The 16350-nt window shown below is 49.1% G+C and overlaps 5 protein-coding genes across 5 annotated transcripts; 3 read left to right on the top strand and 2 right to left on the bottom strand.

The window, feature by feature from the left end:
- Nucleotides 1-5859: 5859 nt before the first annotated feature.
- Nucleotides 5860-6465, top strand: Z518_03391 (uncharacterized protein; the record flags this gene model as incomplete). Its single annotated transcript, XM_013420416.1, has 1 exon — nucleotides 5860-6465. One exon carries the CDS (start codon nucleotides 5860-5862, stop codon nucleotides 6463-6465), a length of 606 nt encoding a protein of 201 aa, XP_013275870.1.
- Nucleotides 6466-6549: 84 nt separating this feature from the next.
- Nucleotides 6550-8313, bottom strand: Z518_03390 (uncharacterized protein; the record flags this gene model as incomplete). The annotated part of the gene is made up of 2 exons (XM_013420415.1): nucleotides 6550-7122; nucleotides 7192-8313. 2 exons carry the CDS (start codon nucleotides 8311-8313, stop codon nucleotides 6550-6552), a joined length of 1695 nt encoding a protein of 564 aa, XP_013275869.1.
- A 312-nt stretch (nucleotides 8314-8625) lies between these two features.
- On the top strand, nucleotides 8626-10264 carry Z518_03389 (uncharacterized protein; the record flags this gene model as incomplete). The annotated part of the gene is made up of 5 exons (XM_013420414.1): nucleotides 8626-8638; nucleotides 8690-8734; nucleotides 8786-9227; nucleotides 9277-9743; nucleotides 9801-10264. 5 exons carry the CDS (start codon nucleotides 8626-8628, stop codon nucleotides 10262-10264), a joined length of 1431 nt encoding a protein of 476 aa, XP_013275868.1.
- Nucleotides 10265-10655: 391 nt separating this feature from the next.
- Z518_03388 (uncharacterized protein) lies at nucleotides 10656-12030 on the top strand (the record flags this gene model as incomplete). Its single annotated transcript, XM_013420413.1, has 3 exons — nucleotides 10656-10724; nucleotides 10798-11811; nucleotides 11872-12030. 3 exons carry the CDS (start codon nucleotides 10656-10658, stop codon nucleotides 12028-12030), a joined length of 1242 nt encoding a protein of 413 aa, XP_013275867.1.
- A 1603-nt stretch (nucleotides 12031-13633) lies between these two features.
- On the bottom strand, nucleotides 13634-15613 carry Z518_03387 (uncharacterized protein; the record flags this gene model as incomplete). Its single annotated transcript, XM_013420412.1, has 3 exons — nucleotides 13634-14671; nucleotides 14740-15097; nucleotides 15150-15613. The coding sequence occupies 3 exons, from the start codon at nucleotides 15611-15613 to the stop codon at nucleotides 13634-13636; spliced, it is 1860 nt and encodes a 619-aa protein (XP_013275866.1).
- Between the last annotated feature and the right edge of the window lie 737 nt (nucleotides 15614-16350).

Here is a 16350-nt window from a genome sequence, read left to right as displayed (position 1 = left end):
TATCAGAAACGACTTCTGCCTTTTTGTTGGGGATTGGATTTTGGGTTATTTTTCATTGTCCTTATCGGGATCCGGATTGGCGAAGTAAAAATATTGCATCAAAAGGAAAATTCGGATGGGAAGGACATCGGGACTTATTGGATCCTGATTCTCCTAGCCTTCCATTTGGAAAATTTTCCTGGGACAAGATGCATGAAGCGAGCCCTTTTTGTATGGTTCGTTTGCGCGTGAACGAAGAGATCTAAAGTCCTGGGAAACATAAAGCAACAGGGCCAACTTAATTTCTTCAACACCAACACCCATCCAACATTTTTGATTGGTTCAAATTCTTTGCATGGGAAAGCTTTCGTTTTCTGTGGTTGAAAAGATTGAACCATATCAATACTTGGGCGAAAGCGAGAACTGAGCTTGATGGATTCGAGTTAAACTCAGGTATTGCGACGAGGTCCGGTCATGATACTGCGGCAAAGGACCAGCCGCTAAATGGACTCGGGTCACTTGGACGGTGTGTTTTGGTGTTTTGGTGGTGTTGGGGGTTGAATCTGGAAGGGGAAGAGAATAGAAGTGGAAAAGGAAGCACGAAAGTCAATGGGGGGGAAGGAGAATGGTCGGTTGGGTTATATTCTCAGCATTTTGTAGCTCTCTTTGAAATGGGCTAATTGGCAATTCGTTGGCAATTTGTTATTTTCAATCAAATTGGTTCAAATTTGTTTCAAATTTTGAAGGGCAGTAGAACTGTTCTTAAAGCGAAATTGAAAGGGTTCTGTTTTGAGTCAACAGGTTCCCTGTCCGATCGTACCAAATCAACGGAACGGAAATGAGATGAGATCGTGAGAACCCATAGCAAATAAATGAGGGTTGTTTCCACTTACCATCTCCAGTAAGTATACTCCGTGCTCCATACGGGAGTTCTCAATTCATCATGCCTTCAATCGTTCGCATTGGTCTTTCCTCGTCCTTGAGCGCCGCCGACAGCGAAGCCGAGACGGGATTTTTGGTCCAGTCATTGATCATCTCAGAGAGCGCTGTACATGGTGAATTGCCATGGGACCACGTGCCAAGGATGACATATTCAGGGGTTCTTGAACACTGCATTCTCTACGTCTTGTACCTAGAATACATTGGTTGTAACCTTGACCCCGAACCCTCACACCCAAGAACGGGACTTGGACTATACTTTTAGAACAGGTAGTGACTTGTCTCTGATTCTCACTGACCGTTTTCGAGACCGAGTGCGTCAGACTAATGATTGTCTCGATGGCCAGACCTCTCTCGAGAGAGGTCTGAGTCAATACGGGAAATCTTGTTAGCGTATTGCATTCGCGTCGCAGGCGCGTCAACCCATTTCTTGCATTCGTGTCAAAATCCACGAGGCGACAAGTTGCATTCGACTTCACGACTCAGCCATCTTATATATCTGCTATTACTACAGCATGACCCGATCAAGAAATAAACGGAGATTCCTCTCAGGGTCTCAGAATTGACCCACCGTGCGTATTTGGCTCTTGGTAACCCAGAATAGTGAAGAGTGTCGGATCGACGACGAGGTTGACTCTACTCCCACACCACTCTTCTCCCTTAAATATAACTAATGGAATTTCCCCGTCGATTATCCCACAAGCGTTATTTTTCAAAACGTCGATTTCTCCTCCCTTACGTCACTAGGACCCTTAGGAGTATCTAGTTTCGACGAGTCTAACTCACTAAAAGACCATCGACATAAACGAGCCGGCATCACTTAGCAAGAGTCTGCTATTCTAGTTAGCACCACTTCTCCAGCGTCCCTGCGGCCGTTTAGGACTGGCTGTAACAATCGCAACTCCCGGGGCTGCGATTGTCACTAGGCTTGCAAATAGATATATCATATCTAGATAAATCGTGTTGGATAGAGAGGTATTGTGTATATGCTCCACCATAGAAACATCGACGAGAGGTTTCCATAGACGACGACGTTACTGATGGTTGCTCTGTGCAACGATGTAGCATTCGTATGTCTATAAAAGGAGCCTCAGTACCTCGACAAGTAGATAGAGAACAGAGCGCTCCCTCATCTCAAGTTGCACAAGAAGTTTGACAAGTCGTAATCCTTCTACTTATCCCCCATTTCACAGATCTAGTGTCTTCTAGATCTGTGAAATAGATTATGGCTCGCGGGATCCTCCATCGATGTAGAACTAAAAGAAAGGCCCCCTCCTGTAGTCCATCTTTAACGAACTCTAGATGGGGCGCCGCAGCCAGTGAAAGCTTTAGCCACACAAGTTCAACTGCAGAAGAGTTTGAATCAGTGACCTCCCAACAGTGAACAAGACGACATCATCAACAATCACTGGCTGGAGCATTACGTTTACCCATCTAGGGCACCTAGAAAGCTAGGCCGGACAACCCTCTTACCTTACCTATGATCGAACACGAGTAAGGCCCCTCAATTCTATCGGTTCGACTGCAAGCCGAGTGTTTTACCACTCGGTTACGTCCTTGATAGGTCAACCACGATTTGGTGTCAACTTTTGAAGCAGTTTTTGGCAGTATAAAATATAAACTTGATTTTTTTTTTTTTTTTTTTAATTTTTGGAATCGCCTGGTTAGGGCTTGGCGTTGTGTGGCAACGCCAAGAGCGACGTGCTGGCCCAATCACGTAAGCCTATGGCTTAGCGTTATCACGTGAGTGCGTGGCTTGGCAGTGTCACGTGGGAATGTGGGCACTCCACGTCGCCCCGTCATCGGATCCAATCTATGGACCATGTGGGCGGGGATGCGTCGCCCAAGTCTCCACCTAACCCTCACCGGATTAACCATTTTCCGGTGCTACGTGCCCCCCGAGGGCGCCCTCTCAACTCGACATGATCTATGGATTGGATCCGATGAAATCCCTCTCGTTGCCCATCGGATCCAGTCGGTGGACCACTCGAACAAAGCTCGATTGATCACCCTCCGATGAAATACTCACAAGCTCCACTGACCATACTCGACATGGTTTACGGATCGAATCTCATGAAAATATCACCATGATCGGATCCAATCCGTGGACCATATGGTCGGGGGCCACCCTACTCGATAGAGGTCGACATCCTCGATATCGAGATGATCCACGCATCGGATCCAGTCTGTGGGCCACGCAGAGAAGCTCTAATGATCACACTTGAGATGGTTCGTAGATTAGATTCGATGAAAGGCCACCGCCGTCGGATCCAATCCGTGGACCATGTGGCCAGGTAAGGCCGGGGACAGCATATGGCGCTGGCCTCGATATCTAGATGGTCCTTAGATCGGATCTCATGATATACTGTCGAACAATTTATGTGTCAAACTGGGTGCAACTCGAGATGTCTTGAATGCTCTGTTCTCTATCTACTTGTCGAGGTATTAAGGCTTCTTTTATAGAAGTGCGAATACTACGTCGTTACACAGAGCAACCATCAGTAACGTCGTCGTCTATGGAAACCTCTCACCGGTGTTTCAGCTGTGGAGCATATACATAATAGCCCTTTGTTCAACACACCCCCCCAGGAAAGACATCGTCAGGTTTGTTTTGTAGACGAGAGTCTTTCCTGTATATCCTGCAAATTGAGTTGTTGAATGAATGTTTCCAATCGTTGACGAGGAAGTGCCTTTGTAAAACCGTCGGCAATCATTTGAGTGGTTGGCACCCATTTCACGTTGATCCTCCCTTCCTGGACTTCTTGTCGTAACCAATGTCGATGTATGTCAATATGTCGTAAACGAGTGCTAAGTTTAAATTCTTCTTTGACGAGTAATCGGATCGTTTGTAAGTTGTCGGAGTGGATGGATAATTTTTCTTCCATGTTGAGTCGTATATCTTGAAATAATCTTTCCCACCACATCATTTCACCAGCTGCATTCGATAAAGCAAGCAATTCGGCTTCCGTTGAGGACGTTGTGACGGTCTTTTGCTTTGAGGCTCTCCAATCGATTGGTCCTCCGAACAGCATGAATATATATCCGTCGGAGCTTCGCCGTGTATTCTTATCGTCGGCGAAGGAGGCGTCTGACGCACACAAAAATGATTGATCCATTACGGTTGGAGAGTATTCGATCGCGAGGGTTCTTGTTTTGTAGAGATACCCAAGTACTCGATCGGCAGCTTGTATGTGAGTTGCTGAGGGATTCGTCAAGAATTCAGAAAGTTTTGAAGATGCCTTTGCCACATCGGGGCGTGCTGCAACTGCGGCAAAGTTGATCGAACCAACACGCTGTTGATAGGCATAAATCTGTTGAGGTGTGGCTTGTCCTTCATTGGGTTGTAGGTTTTCAACACTGAGTGGAAGGCGTTTCCAGTTGATAATGTCGAACTTGTGAGCGAGTTTGTCAATGTATGAATCATGACACAGCCATAAAGTGCTTTTTGATCTGTCACGAAGGATGTGAATTCCAAGGAACCATGATGCATTCGTCATAATTCGGAACGTGTAACATTGTTGAAGTTGTTTCAGTAAATCATCGAACTTGGACTTGTTGTCGTGATGATATAATATCATAATATCATCCACGAAGAAGAAGACGACGATCCATTCATTGTGAAGTACGCAGTTGACGCCTGGCACTTCTTGAAGATTGAGTTTTATGAGAGTTTCTGTGAATTCTTTGTACCATAATAGTGGTGATATTTTGAGTCCGTAGAGTGCTCTTTGAAGATGAAGCACTTGGTTCTCCACGCGGAATCCCATCAGGGTATTCGACATAAATCTCTCGATCATATAAATGTGCATTGAGAAATGCGTTGACAGCGTCAAGTTGTGTGATTTCCAAGTCAAAGAATGCTGCGATTGCCATAAGAGCTCGAAATGTTCGAAGTGCGAGAGTTGCTGCATAGGTTTCTTCTTTGGTTGCATCTTGTAAATCTCCTCGCACGCAAATACCACAATAATGGGAGCACTTGCTTACCGTTTACATCACTCTTTGCCGTTTCTTTAAACGTGTTATTTGCAACGAGAGCGTTGTATTCAACTTGTGCTCTTTGATCCATTCCTTCGCATAAGGGTGTTTCACTGCTTGTTTCCATGATTTGGGCACTGAAGGTAGAGAATCACGGTGTATTCTTTGATTTTTCTTGCCTTGAATGAGTGCTGCTGAGAAGGCACCGTGATAGCCATTTAGGGTAGTTGGTGCTTGTTCAATTACGGCTATATATGCTTCATGTCGACGCGAACGCGAGCGTCGTTGACCATCGGGAAGGACGTTGTCTTGAGAGAAGTCGCTTGAGATCTCAGAGGCAGTATTTTGTGTAAGTTACTGGTCGGAATGGAAAATCATTCATCCGCCAATCACGACGCGAAACCGAAAATCGAGCAGAATGACTTTTCTACATTGACGAGGTGGATACCTTGAAAGGTGTTTGATCCGTCTCCGGTAGAGGCTCATCTCTCCTGAATATCGTCATATCAGACTGCGGTTGCAACAAGAGTACGCGTCCAGATATTACGGCCGGACTCCAAGGTTTCTTTATGGCGTCTGCCTGCTATCTCTCCTACACAGCCCCCCAGCTGAGAGCGTACGAAGTACACTCTCCTTAATGCTTCGGATTCGGCTTTAACCGTCTGTCCATATCGGGATTGTTGTTCGGTCTTTGAGCTGTCGATCGTAGGGCGTCCTTTCGGTGGTATACCTGACACTACGTACTATGAAGAAATGGCCTCCAATTCACAGCCCATACACGCTAGGACATTGCAAACTTATAAAATGAGCACTTCCCGTCTCCTGCAAATCAACTGACAAAGCCATAGAGAACTTCCTCTTAATTTTCCTACAGCGCTCAACCCAACCTCAATTCTCCAGGATTCGACTCGAACTTATTGCTCCAACCCATATCTCGATTCAACTGAAAGGCAAACTGTTTCCAAGATGGGCATCATCAAAGCCGCAATAATTACTGGTGCCGGCCTGTATGCTGTGAACAAAATCACAAAACGAGCTGAACACCGTCGCGACAATTCTGCTCCATCTTCGAACGGCTCACGAGAGTCTCGACAACCACAATACCTTGACGACCCCGACTCACGCGGCTATGACGACGATGAATCGCAAATGGCGAGACAAGAAAGAAGCCGAATTGAAAATCAACGTGGAGTTGACGGTCCACCGCTGCAGTTCAAAGACTGTCGCCTCCCCGCACAACAGGGCCAACCTCTCTATCTCGTGAACAACAACCCCTATGCCCCCTTACCCTACGGTTATAATGGCGATGTGGAGCACGTTTACGAAACCGATCCCCGCGCCACACTAGTGCCAGGCTATCCTCCGCCGTTTTATCAAACTGCTTATGGACCACGACAGCAGCAGCGACAAGGCTTCGTCGAGCCTGGCGAGGTATCAGAGTCAGAGTTCCAGATCCAGAGCGGTCGGAACAGTAGTGGTAGTGCCACTTTGGTCAATACCCTCGCACAACAAGCTATGGCTGTGGATGGAGATTGTGACGAGAAGAAAGAGTGGCAAGGGAAAAGATCTTGAGAAATTTCTGGCCAAGTAAACCTGGACTGCCGGTCTTCGGAGTTCAGCGTGGAGCATTTAGACAGATGGTTTGATGAATTGTACTCAAGTGACTCCCCAGATTCCCAGAGGGTCCTCTGTCCCTGCATTACGACTCTGTGCCCGTTCGCTCTGAAGCTTCTTGACGCGTTTGGCCAGGAATCCCAATACAAGCGGGCCGATGACGGTGCACAGCAAGATCGCCCATGTCGCGATGAGATAGATATCTGACGATATGCTGGTGGATTTCTCTTCGTTTCCATTCCCGGTATTGGAGTTGGACGAGACTTGGTTTGTGAAGATCCCGTTACTTGTCGCGAGAGCGGAGATTATGAATCCAATCTCGCCCCTGGCGACCATGGCACATCCAAGTATCGAGGCCGGATAAAGGGGTTTTGGTCGGGGGAGGGATTTGCGCGGCGATTTGGGCTTCCTATTCTCTTTCGGATTTCTTGCTGCTGTCGGTGTCGGTGTCGGTGTCGGTGTCGATGCCGGAGGAGAAGGCGACTGTGCGAAGCGAACGAGCCAGATGCCGCAGGAGAGCTTTCCAATCGCCATGAGAATTGAGTAGGCGAACCCTCGCCACACGACGGCGCCACGGAACATTTTCGTGAGAGGGATCGAAAAGCCGATCGAAGCCTACCGATATCTTCGTGAGCTGACTTCGAAGAGAAGAGGAATACCAGATGATTACTAGTGGCAACTTACGAAGAAGAATGGTTTTAAGATATATTCGATTGCTGGTGCGTAGTATTCGTTGTACATGCGTATGCTGCGGCTCTCGGAGGCTTTTGGACTCAATGTGGAAGTTGGCCCATGGGCTACATCATGCACTGCCTCGTTCTTCTCTGGCGGTGGTGTCGGTAGTCGAGACGTGACAGAATCGCGGCTCTGGGAATTCCTATTTCCCACCGCGATCGATTCAACTGGCTGTGATGGCCGAGCACTTTCCGTCGGCCGATTGGGACGCTTCTGTCGGGAAGTCTGGTTCTGGACGCCGATTTCATCAAGCCAGGATATAACCGCACCTGCAATGTAAGCGGCAAAAAGAGTGGACGTGCCTGCATAGCTAGCTGCCGTGACCAGAGCCACCACAAATGTTGTTGAAAGTATGAAGTAGAGAGGCGATTCAGAAACAATCGAGGTGAACTGTCCTTGGATACGGGAGCAGTGCCTCAAAATGGGGTTGACAAGAAAGGTACAAGCCAGTGGTAGGACAATGGCAAACCCAATAGAGACAAAGATCGGTCGCAATATCGTGGACGCTTGGATGGATTCGTGACCAGATCCCAAATTAGAAATTACCTGAACCATGATTAAGCCTACCACATCATCGAGCATCGCGGCACTGGTCAAAACAGTCCCTAAGCGGCTCGTGGTCAAGCCGGTCGTCTTCAGAAGGCTGAGCGTGGTTCCCAGGCTGGTTGAACAAAGGGCTGACCCAGCCGCAAACGCTTGCAAATTGGTAGCATTCGCCATGCCGATGAGGGAGAAGGACAACGCGATGGGGAACATAATACCTGTGGCTCCTACACAGATTGAAAGGAACAATGTTGATCGCACCGACTTTGCAGATGTACTAAGACCACCTTCAAAGACGATGGCGATCAAGCCCAAGTATCCAAGCTGTGTCACGGCTTCTTCGACATGCCGAGACAATAGTTTTGCACCTGGTGTGCCCCAGACCATGCCAACGAGGACTTGGCCGACCAGGCCACAATAGAAGACATGATCGAGGACTGAGCCCAAAATGTTCAAGATTAGGATAAAAGAGGACAGGATCAAGATACTGACGATGCTAGGCTCCTCATATGGAATAGCGTCTGTCATGATGGGTATTTGATGGTACTCAGCGCGCCATGCCAAACAAAATACAAGGCCTTTGAAAAGTTGTTATACAAAGTCGGGGAGGGAAAGTCTGCCGAGCGAGAAGCTGGGTGCCAAGCATTTGAGATTTGCGGCGTCGTCATTGGCTGCTGCCGAATTCGCATGCACTTGGACTTTGAAAACTTTTTGAATTGTGTCGTGTTTTTGGTGGCTTGATCTTGCCAGAGACACAGACCAACCCCTTGTTCTCTGTCGCGACAAGGAAGTTCTCAATCAGACTTGCTCGGTAGCCAGTAGAAGAAACGGTGCGGCAAAATGCTCTGCGCAAGTAAGTCGTTTCCTTCTCGATGATCTAAAGCGTAACCTAACAAACGCGCAGTTTCTGGAGAGCCGCCTCAAGTGCCAGTCGCGTCGCGCAAGAGTGGTGAGTGAGCTAGATTCTAAGATTTCTTCTTCCCGGTCTGATAGTCTTCAGGAAACATCTACGAAAAACGCCTTATCGAAGCATACGTCCGTGAAAATGGCACGGAGCCGACGACGGGGGAAGCCCTCTCTGTGGAAGACTTGATCGACTTGAAAACCCCTCATAGAGTCTACCCTCGGCCGCCACAAATGACGTCCATACCCGCGATGCTATCATTCTTCCAGAACGAGTGGGACGCGTTGGCTCTTCAGACCTACACGTTGCAACAAAATTTACATCAAACTCGGCAAGAGCTGAGCATAGCACTGTACGAGAACGATGCCGCCGTGCGAGTTATCGCCCAAGTCACAAAAGAGAGAGATGAGGCACGAGCTGCTCTGGCAAAGATTAACGTTGGTAGAGGTCCTGCGAATACGAATGGGGATGCCATGCAAATAGACGGCGTGCCATTGCCAGAGCATGTTGTGGAAAAGATTGACAACATACAACAAAGGTATGAGGACTCTCAATGTGGTATCTGTTTGACTGACGTGGTCCGCTAGTTTGTCGAAAACCCGACGGAAGCGACCGGTACCGGAAGAATGGGCGACAGCAGATGAAATATCAAGTTACACGTCGTCTTCAGCATCGGAACCATTGTATCCAGGCGGTACAGTGCTATCTTTGCACGACACTGGCGATTTGGCACTTGTTGCGGGTGCTGATGGGGCGGCCGGAGTGTTTTCGATGTCACAAAATAGGCCATTGCGATCTCTCAAGGCCGGCAAGGCCTCCGTGACTGGCGGACTCTGGGCTCAGGATCATACCGTTATTGCGACATCGGATGGATCGATCAAAGTTTTCGATGCCGATCAAGACATTGCCTCGTTCTCGGTCCACGCTGGCAGTGTCAGTGCAGTTGCGCTACACCCGAGCGGTAGTATTCTGGCTTCGGTCGGACAAGACAAGTCCTATGTTCTCTACGACCTCGAGTCCAACCAAGTGCTTACCCAAGTCCAAAGTAATTCAGGTGTGCTTGTCTCCTATTCCCCCCCAGGGCAAAGGGTTGCCTACTGACTGACGATAGCTCTCACTTGTGCACAATTCCATCCTGACGGTCATTTACTGGCCGCCGGTGGCGCTGATGGACAAATCAAGATCTTCGATGTGAAATCAGGCACTGAAGCAGCAACCTTCGACCTCCAAGCGCCGGTGAAATGCATTTTCTTCTCGGAAAATGGTACATGGCTCTCGGGAGTGACGGCAGGATCATCTTCGATCTCCATTTGGGATCTAAGGAAAGCCGCCGAGATCAGGAGCATCGAGACTGGCAGTCAAATCAACAGCATTACCTGGGATTATACTGGTCAGTTTCTGGCAGCAGCCGGGGTAGGTGGAATTTCTGTGGAGTATTATTCAAAGGCGTCCAAGGAGTGGTCTGAGATCCTCAAGAGTGCGACTCCCGCGACGAGAATCGCATGGGGCAAAGGAGCGCATAACCTGGTCGCGATTGATGAAGGAGGAGTGATTACCAACTTGAGTAGGGTCTAGCAGGCATGAAGGAATATATCTGCTCTGTACAATAAGATGGACTGCCCACAAAGAAACAGAATCGTGCATTCTTTTCCAGCCTCTCTGCTCATCCTCTGCGTGACATTCTTGTTGCTGTCGCTTTGTTGGCAGAAGTGCGGCATTGGTTTGGCGGGACTAAGTTTGGTGGCGTTGGATTGCCTCCGACATGGGACTTTGATTTTGCCTGGATGGCTGTTGTGTGGCCCAACCCGGTCCACATCCGCATCAGATCCTCACCCTCATCTCAAACCACCACCACAACTGTCCTGCTTCCCTTCAACCATTGCATCCTACGACCCTTCAAAAGGGTGCTCTCTCTTATGAAATATTTCTTCACATCTTCTTTGCTACCGTTGTCGGCATCAATAATATGCCTCCTCCCGGCCCGACTCTCTCCCTCAGCAGCTTTCTGAACTCGGCCGCTTCTTCCAGCCGAAAGGTGCGCTCTCATATTCGGCTGCCAACTCACCTCACGGATAACTTGAATTCATCTGCTGACGGCAACTTCACAGAGATCCCACGCTGACATTACCCGGTCCCAAAGTCGGAGCGTCAGTCCCGATTTACCCTCCAAGCGACGCCGTATCAGCCCTTCTGCGACACCAACGTCCTCGAGCGTCTCCTCAGAATTTCTTACACCAGAACCTCCAGCGACGGGCACAGAACGAAACGGCTACGACTCTCGACGACCCACCATGTCGTCAAGAAACAATCGTCCACCCCAGAGACATGATGGCCATACCACTATTGACCTGACGGTCGATAGCGACTCTTCTTCTTCCTCCTCCTCCGTAGAAAGCCTTCACCTACGTGTACGCCGACGACATACGAGACCCCAGCCAGGGCAAGAGAGGAATCGTCGTGCACCGCCGTTTGTCCGAAGATCACAGCAAGAGATACATGAAGTGATTGATTTATCGGACGATTCCGATTTCCAGATCGAAGAATATGTGGATACCGAAATGTCTGACGATGATACCACCACGGTCTCCACCACGCCCGACGTCGAAATTCTTGACGAGAGACCTGCTCCTCCAGGCAACCGTCTACTTCAACCACCTAGGCCTCAAACTCGCCACGTCTCCCCTGGCCTACCCCGATTAGAAAGAGGACCATTCGGGTATTTCCCCGACTTTTTGAGACGAGGCACACAATTCATGCTTGGGAACATGCAGAATGCGTACAACGACGTCATTCTAGATCGATTAGATGGTATTCGACCGCGGGGGAATGACAATCGGCCGGAGGGCGAGGTTCCAGAGAACGAAGCCGGGGGCAATATCGTCATCAATTTAGATTACCGGCAGCCTGCGTTTGCGCTGGGGGGGCTCAATTTGTTTGATCGAAGTTCCGAAACACCACAAGTCGTCCAAGAGACCTACAAAGGCCCTCCGGCTGCCCAAGAAGGATTTACCCGAACGTTTGCCGAGGAAGATGTAGTTCTGTGTCCCATGTGCCACGAGGAATTGGCCACCGGAAAAGGTGATTTGAAGCAACAGGTCTGGGTTGTCAAGCAGTGTGGACATGTATGCCTATGCCGTCTTTCATCCATTTGGGGGAGGAAATGCGTGTTAACGTGAATACAGGTTTACTGCGGAGAGTGCGCGGCGACCCGATACACTAAAGCTCCCAAAAAGAACAAGAAGTCAATATTACCGAAGCCAGAGCCATTCAAAATATGCAAAGTCGATGACTGCAACGTCAGGGTTACGGGCAAGACTGCCATGTTCCCCATCTACTTATGATGAGGGAAGGTCGAAGATGGGGTCTGGTCGATGGAGGCTCAAGGAAGCCGGAATGCAGAATTGTCACCGCATGGAATCCCATGAATATATAGACGCGAAAGCCAGCCCGAATGGAATCGGCTCGGGTTTGCCGATGTCATGATTCACGATAGATGGTGGATAATGATGGGTGAAGTCTCATGGCGCTTCAAATCCTTTGATTGGTTGTACATTGAATATCGAGGCTTTCGAGGTTTGGTGATATTTTTACATCCGGCCACATGAATTCCATTATGGCTTGCTTGATGGTGGTCAAGCTCTTTTCCCACATCTTTTCTTTCGGGTCTCTTTCTTGATTGTGTGGTGACAGCCTCCTGCTGCTGCGTCTGTCTCCTTGCTCTTGCGAGGCGACCACATTTCACCTTGATGGCGTTCCTCGTCGCAGCACTTCAATCGTGCCCATGAACAGCCCCCCGTCGCCCTCGCCTATCAGGACATTCTGGAAACGGGAGCAGAGGCGTTTTCACTGAACAATATCCACACCAGTCGTAGTTGGTTTCCTTGTTGTCCTCCTTCACGCGACTCGACTTGGCTGAGCCTCGGATCTCAATCTCACCATCCTCTTCCTTCGCGAAAGGCACACGTGATGGTAGTGCTGACGGACTCAAATTCAAACCCAAGCTCATGGTGTTCATATATTCTTAATCCCACCATGCATTGGACTCCAAATCCCTCTCACATTCTCATTCGTACTAATCACATTCTTGCCGCGAATCAACTCGTTCTTCTTGCCTGAGTTCGTAATCAAAAACTCGACTTTTTTCAGTATCTGTTCTTTCTCCAAATTCCGCACGCATATGGCTTTCACTCGTCCGTTGATGAAATACGCTTTGAGTATGGGATGTTTATTGGGACGCGGGGAGATACGGAATTCGGTGCTGGGGTATTTTGAGGTGAACTGCGAGAGAAGCGGTGAGCGAAGAAACTCCGACATCCCTCGTGACGAGCCGGACCAGTCGCAGTAGTGGAAGTCGAGTCGTTTGCATTGGAGGATGAAGGCGCCGATACCGTTCTAGATATATCGAGATATACAGGTGAGTACATGGCAACGGTTGAGGTGTTAAAAGCTTCAATGTGATCGGGGGGAATGATGAGAGAAAGGGTTGAAATCGTTTCAAAAAATGGATGGTGGGAGACGAGACTCGGTTTGGGTTGCCAATGTGCTTGCGAGGTGAAAAGAGATGTTTTCTTACCCGTGCGGCGGAGACGGTTTTGATCCCTTGCACGACCATGCTGGGATGCTGCATAGAAATGCTGCGCGAGATGTGCTACGGCCAATACAGAAAGATGAAGCTTTGGAGGTTTTGGCTTTTGGTAAAATCGTCAGGTCGGCGAGGTCTGCCTGCTAGTCCGAGGTTGGTATAGGGTGTGTTTGAAATGACAAAATTTCGGATATTTCAAGTCATTTGAAGTTTGAGTGCATATTCGATACCAAAAACTTGTATGTTCATCACCACGTAATTGTTAATGCTATTGTGAAATTCGACATGTAATCGAGACAAAACCTTCATCTCATACGGAATCCTCACACACACACACACATGCGTCCTTGCCAATTTAGTCGTCACTGAGTCTTACAGATGCGACCAAGTGACTGACCGATCCCGCCCTCAATACCTTCGTTGCCAATAAATGTCCACTGATCATGGCCCACACAAGGAATGCACCAGAATACACCATCTGGGTCCCAGTAATTCTTCAACTCCAGCAAACGAGGGTAATTTGAGCCCCAGAATGTCTTTTTCCAGTTCGGCTCGGTGGGATCGGCTTCATTGATATAGGCACCCGAGTGGGGCGCCATTTCTCGGAGAGCCTCGACCTCAACGTTGCGCAGCAATTTGGTCGTGGCCAGTTTTGCTGTGTCGTTCAGATAAGGCCAGGTTCGGGGAATGGCTGTGCAATCGGTCAGGACACGGAGTCTTGAGATTTCATCAGGATCATCAGGAAAGGGGCCACGGAACAGCTTACCAAGATGGACATACGCATCACGCCAGGCTGGGAGGACCGAATTTCCTCCCCCCGGAATCTTCACATTCTTGACACCGGGGCCAGCAACCATGTGGCCTAATATAATATTCTGGGGAATGGTCGTCGTCTGCTTCCACAACTTCTTGAGTCGTTGAGGATCGCCCTCAAGCGCCTGTCGAGTTAATAGGCGAGATCCAAGGCGCAGCTCTGGCCCCACGGACTCTGGCGTGGATAGGGACCACGCAGATGAGAAGTCCGGAAACTCATAGGACGAGTTAGTAACGGAAACGGGATCCTCCCAGTTCCGGGTGTTGTTGCGAATGGTCTGCTCCATGGGAGAAATGATCTTGGTTGCTTCCTCGGGAGACTTCTCGGGAACAAACCATGCGCCGAAGATTTGGCCTCGAGTCGCTGGATTGGGATCTGATACACCAGCATCTGGGATTATCCAATAGTAACCCATGACCCCTTTGTCGTTGATGGCGGGGAGTTGGCTGTGGAAATAGGTTACCAGAGACCAGAAGGTATCCGTGTTACCGGTCGTGTTATAGCTGAATGTGTATGCGGTCATTCCCACACTTGGATACGCTCGAACAGTGACCGAGATCATGACTGCGAACGTGGAGCCGCCGCCCTGGAAAGCAATGTCAGAGTCGGCTGGTTGAGAAAATCATGACGAAAACGGAAAGTACATGTACTTACGCCTCGCATGGCCCAGAACAACCCGGGGTAAGAATTCTCATTGATGGTCAAATGCGTGCCATTCGCCGTCACCACCTCCATCTCAAGTACTTGATCAGCTCCCAGACCGTACTTGCTGCTGAGGGGACTATGTCCAGCAGCTGTGATCCAGCCACCTATGCCGACGTCGTTGTCACCTCCACCAACGATCGTAAGGTTGTGTTGGGCGGCCACCATGTAGATCTCTCCCATACGCATTCCCGCTCCGATTTTGACGGCAGCGACACCCCCGTACTTTCTAGCGCGGGCATCTCCAATGCTCACATCAATGCCTCGGATATTGTGCGTGTAAATGGAGAGCGAGTTGGGGCCGGATGACCTGGTTCCCTGTCAATGTGAAGAATCTTCAATCATAATAGTGTCGCCATTACCGTCCAGGAATATCATGTCCCGTTCCCTTGACTATAAGTCTCACGCCTGTCCTTTTGGCAAATTTGACTCCAGCTTGAACATGAGTGACATTTGTGGCATTGATGACATAAGCGGGATACAATGCAGCCGTACAAGGCGCTTGGGCGTTCGGTAGGCAAGCATCATCATTGTAGTCTGCGGTGAAGGGATCTTGCGCATGCCATGATGAGTTGGACCATTGTGAAATCACCGTTTCGCACGCCACGACGCTATATGACGAGCTGTTGGCCTGGCACACTTGGCCTGGCGGAACGGGTTTGATGAGACGACCTGAAATGGACGTGTTCAATGCTTGCCATTCTGCCTGTGATGGCCAATCGGAAGAACCTGGGATGGGTTTGCAGTATGGTGGAGGACCAGCTTGAACAATTCCTGAGAGCAACAAGGCCGAGTAGAAGGCCGTGACCGAGAACTTGACGACCATCATAGATCTCATGGCAGATTCACTCTCTTGGATGGAACTATTCACTTGCCAGAAAGATGGAACATGGCCAGAAATTTATATACCAGGGACAGCAGGGTGCTGTACCCGCTCTTCAGTTGCATGATGGCATGGATTCACAGAAGTCCCCTTGGGATCCTCAAAATAACTCATAGTCGTTGGAAGGCCAGTGGATTTCTGTACCTGATTTCTCGTCTCTCAAAAACACGGTCATCCACACGGGAAAGCAGTTGAGCTGAAGTCTAGTTCCGACTAGGAATATTGTGCGGGCACAAATAGAACAAAGCCTGATTGGCATGCAGCTCCTACGCTGGATAACCCGGCAGAGCCAAATTCGAGGTAGCCTGGGCAGCAAGGCGGCCACAAGGCTGTTTCCATCTCAGGTCAACGAGTGGTTTGATCAATGAGGGGGTCAATTTGATGGAAAATACGAATACGCGTGGAACGAACAGAAATAAACTCTCAGGTGGGTGTTATTCTGTACACCGGAAAACCTGCCTATTCTCTACACTATGCCTCCACTCTACTTATTCGGTACACCACTATCTTTCCTTCGCCTTATCTCGTACACTCAATGTTATTCTGTACACGGCACTAACAAAGCTTGCCGCTGTTGACCTGGCGACGGCGGGAAAACACCAGGAAGTGGTGTATCTGTGGAGCGCTGATCCATTTAACCCCCTTCCGTGGTAGGAGTTGCGAAGCAAGAAACACATTTG

This window comes from Rhinocladiella mackenziei, assembly GCF_000835555.1.
Source record: "Rhinocladiella mackenziei CBS 650.93 unplaced genomic scaffold supercont1.2, whole genome shotgun sequence".
Lineage (NCBI taxonomy): Eukaryota > Fungi > Ascomycota > Eurotiomycetes > Chaetothyriales > Herpotrichiellaceae > Rhinocladiella > Rhinocladiella mackenziei.
Note: the sequence above shows the minus strand (reverse complement) of the source record. Positions and strands in the feature narration are given on the sequence as shown.